Below are 3169 nucleotides of genomic sequence, written 5' to 3' on the forward strand. Positions count from 1 at the left end.
TAGATTAGATGGGGCGGCAGTGCACGGCACACTCGGGCTCCGCTGACACAGCCGCTCTGACTCACCGGCCCCCGGGGCCGCATCGGCATGCTGTGCACGGACCAGCTGTGCACGGACCAGCTGTGCACGGACCAGCTGCGCACGGACCAGCTGCGCACGGACCAGTGCGCACAGCCTGCCCTTATCTTCCCCTGTATATAAGCCGGCCTCTGCTGCCCTAGGGACCTCAGTTTTGACCTCTTGTCCCTAGGTCAGTAAGCTCTCATGTATCTGCTTACTTACTTATACTAACTAATACACTTTCTTGTCCCTAGCCTTAGGTTTGAGCCCCTGTCACAGTTTCCCTAATTTTACCTAATTTTTCCACTATTTCTGCCGACATATCAAAGGGTATAGGGACTTATCCATACTTATTCGTCCGCATATGGGTACAGCTGCATATCTAAGGGGTTATCCGCTTAAATAAGTGACACATGATCTTGTTCTGGACACATCAGGCTGGACTCTGATGCCAGACCTTTTCTAGATAGAAACCAGACTCCTTCTGGACCATGACATCATTCTGACATCATAGGTAGGAGCTAGGCTCAGGCACTAGGCCATAGGCCGGTCAATTCTGGACCCTAGGCCCAGGGCAGGGCAGGGCCAGACTATGACATCATATATGACATCATAGAGCACATGATACTTAGTAATCCTTACCCAGCTATGTACCAGGGGTCCATTACCGGTCCCTGGGGGGTTTTCCCTCATGTATATAAAGCAGCATCCTGGGGCACCCTGTCCCCCAGTTCTATTCACTTCGTTGTTGCGCTTAACAGCATTACCTCCCCCACACTTAAGTGCTTTATCTCCCCCCCCTTACCATCAAGCTATAAAGTGGGTTTATAGGTTTTGTGATAGTTGAATAGAACTGCTTTAAGGTGCACTGGGCCCTGGCAAGGGTCCCTTGCTACCTGCTTTTGTTACAGGGCCTATTAGTCGTTGCTATGCCCCTATGCTGCAAAGCGTAAGGTGGCCTTTTCATGTGGGTTCTGGGGGTTATGGTTTGTCAACTGAAAAGTGGCAATACCTTTTTGCGAAGCACCTACCTTTATTGGTCAGGGTTGAACAATTGGTGTCAACATGCTGAGCTTTTCGCCGGTCCCTAGGCGTAAGGGGAGGTTGCTGCCTTATGGGCAACATGCTGGAATGTGGTTTACCATTCTATGAGGCCTTAGGGCTTACGACGGATAACCAGCATGCGCAGCCTTAGGGAGAGTGTAAGATTCTCCCAAAACCACTTGCAGCGGGCGTGGAAACCCAACTGAGATCTGTATTCCCCCCTCCCTACCTGCTGAGAGAGAGCAGGAGGACGCCGACATGAAGCATGACCAATGGACCCTGTAGTATAGCACATACCCTTTTCTTCGCTCTGAAAAGAGCCAGCTGAAAAGCTGTTATCTAATCCCCTCTGCCGTAGCCATGCCGAAAGCCAAACCTTTCATTGTCACTGCCAAGCACGAGCCGACAGGCCTGCTTGAGCGTATCACCATCCCCAACACGCACAAGTTCGACGACGTTGGCAAACCTTGCCGAATTGTACGCCCCACCATCAAGCCACTCATTTGCCGCCCCTTCAACCCTGAACACACTGAAAAAGCGAAACACAACATCGAGGAGCTTGCACTTCATGCGCATCTCTTCAAGAAGCAACAGTTGCTTGATTGTATCTCCGACCCTGCTCCCCCCCTCATCGATCGCATCGATATGCAGGCGGGACCCTCCTACGAATACGAACCACCCAAGCCGTTCCCCGACATTCACTTCCAGCGCACGAAGATTCTGTTGCGCACATCCGAGTACAACAAGATGTTTGCCGCCACAGCTGACAGGCTGGAACCGGTATTCGCTCAAATGGAAAAAGAAGAAGGGAGCTTGGAGCCGGAAGTTGTGGTGAAAGTCAGGAGGATGGGTGATGGATTTGATGAGTTGTATCATGGGCTGGAGAAAAAGGCGCGCCGGCTTACCAACAGGCACTGGAGAGTTATCAAGCACGACCTGAAAAGGATCGGGCATGTCTCCTTTGAAGACTTAAGCAATCGCCTGCCGGAGATTTGTAATGAGTTGGCTAGCCTAAACATCACCTTCAAGTACAAAGTGTAGATAGTGGAATAAAGATTGGCAATCTTCTCTGGCATAATTGGCTTATATGGCATGAGGAGGAGATCTCCTTCGCTTCACTTTTTCCTTTCAATCATAAGTGAATACGGGCTAATCACTACAATAAGAAATGGCCCCATACATCCCCTTCGTTCCGACCGAAGCATTCGCGATCGCCACGGAAGAAGAGTGGCGTAATGCAATCTTCCAGAACGTGAACATCTCTGACAAACAAGCAGCTCTGCTGCAAACGGTTACTGCGAATGCTGCAGAATCGACCACTGGACGAGTCAGAGACTGGATTGGTCGCCTGACCTTAGAAATAAGCAGGCACTACGACGGATACCTTCAGAGCCTCCTTCGAGAGGTCGAATCCCTGCATATCACGGTCCAGAATCAGCAGGCGCTAGTTGATTCCTACAAGCAACAAGTTGATGCGCTACCTGCATCAACGGGTAGCGGTCATTCCCGTCAACCTAAGATTGGGGAACCTCCAGCCTTCAAGGGCAGTGAGGATAAGACCAAGCTTGAGGAATGGCTGGACCTGATCGTTGTCGCGACTTGAGGTCAAGCGACTGGGGAATACCTGAAGGCTGGGGGCGTCCGACTGATTCTCACCGAAGCGATGGTGAGCGAGGCTCAAACCTAAGGCTAGGGACAAGAAATGTATTAGTTAGTGAAGGTAAGTAAAGGATACAACTGGGGCTTACTGACCTAGGGACAAGAGGTCGAAACTGAGGTCCCTAGGGCAGCAGAGGCCGGCTTATATACATGGGGAGATAAGGGCAGGCTGTGCGCGTTGGTCCGTGCGCAGCTGGTCTGTGCGCAGCATGCCGACGCGGCCCCGGGGGCCGGTGAGTCAGAGCGGCTGCGTCAGCGGGGCCCGAGCTGTGCCGTGCACTGCCGTCCTATCTAATCTAATCGTACAGTAGATAACGACGTGTCCATATCAGGCAGGTAGTACAGAGGTCGCGGGTTCGAGCCCGCGAAAAGGAAAAAATTAAAAAACGGCTAGGCGCCGTACCAA

General features: G+C 51.8%; 2 protein-coding genes across 2 annotated transcripts in view; both read left to right on the forward strand.

Annotated features, from left to right (window-relative positions):
* The first annotated feature begins 1033 nt into the window (after window positions 1-1033).
* Window positions 1034-2171, forward strand: POSPLADRAFT_1041865 (hypothetical protein). The gene has a single exon (XM_024477991.1). The coding sequence runs from the start codon at window positions 1465-1467 to the stop codon at window positions 2143-2145; it is 681 nt and encodes a 226-aa protein (XP_024333609.1). The 5' UTR covers window positions 1034-1464; the 3' UTR covers window positions 2146-2171.
* Window positions 2172-2272: 101 nt separating this feature from the next.
* Window positions 2273-3169, forward strand: part of POSPLADRAFT_1158854 (hypothetical protein) — a gene marked incomplete at both ends in the record, with an annotated part of 8159 nt that continues 7262 nt past the window's right edge. Inside the window, one exon of the mRNA XM_024487372.1 lies at window positions 2273-2692. Coding sequence (XP_024333610.1) covers window positions 2273-2692 — 420 coding nt within the window. The remainder of the gene's footprint in view (window positions 2693-3169) is intronic.

The sequence above is a fragment of the Postia placenta genome (genome assembly GCF_002117355.1).
Source record: "Postia placenta MAD-698-R-SB12 unplaced genomic scaffold POSPLAscaffold_21, whole genome shotgun sequence".
NCBI lineage: Eukaryota > Fungi > Basidiomycota > Agaricomycetes > Polyporales > Adustoporiaceae > Rhodonia > Rhodonia placenta.

Excerpts from the sequence above, each read along its gene's own strand:
- POSPLADRAFT_1041865 (XM_024477991.1), top strand. The coding sequence starts at position 1,465 with ATGCCGAAAGCCAAACCTTTCATTGTCACTGCCAAGCACGAGCCGACA.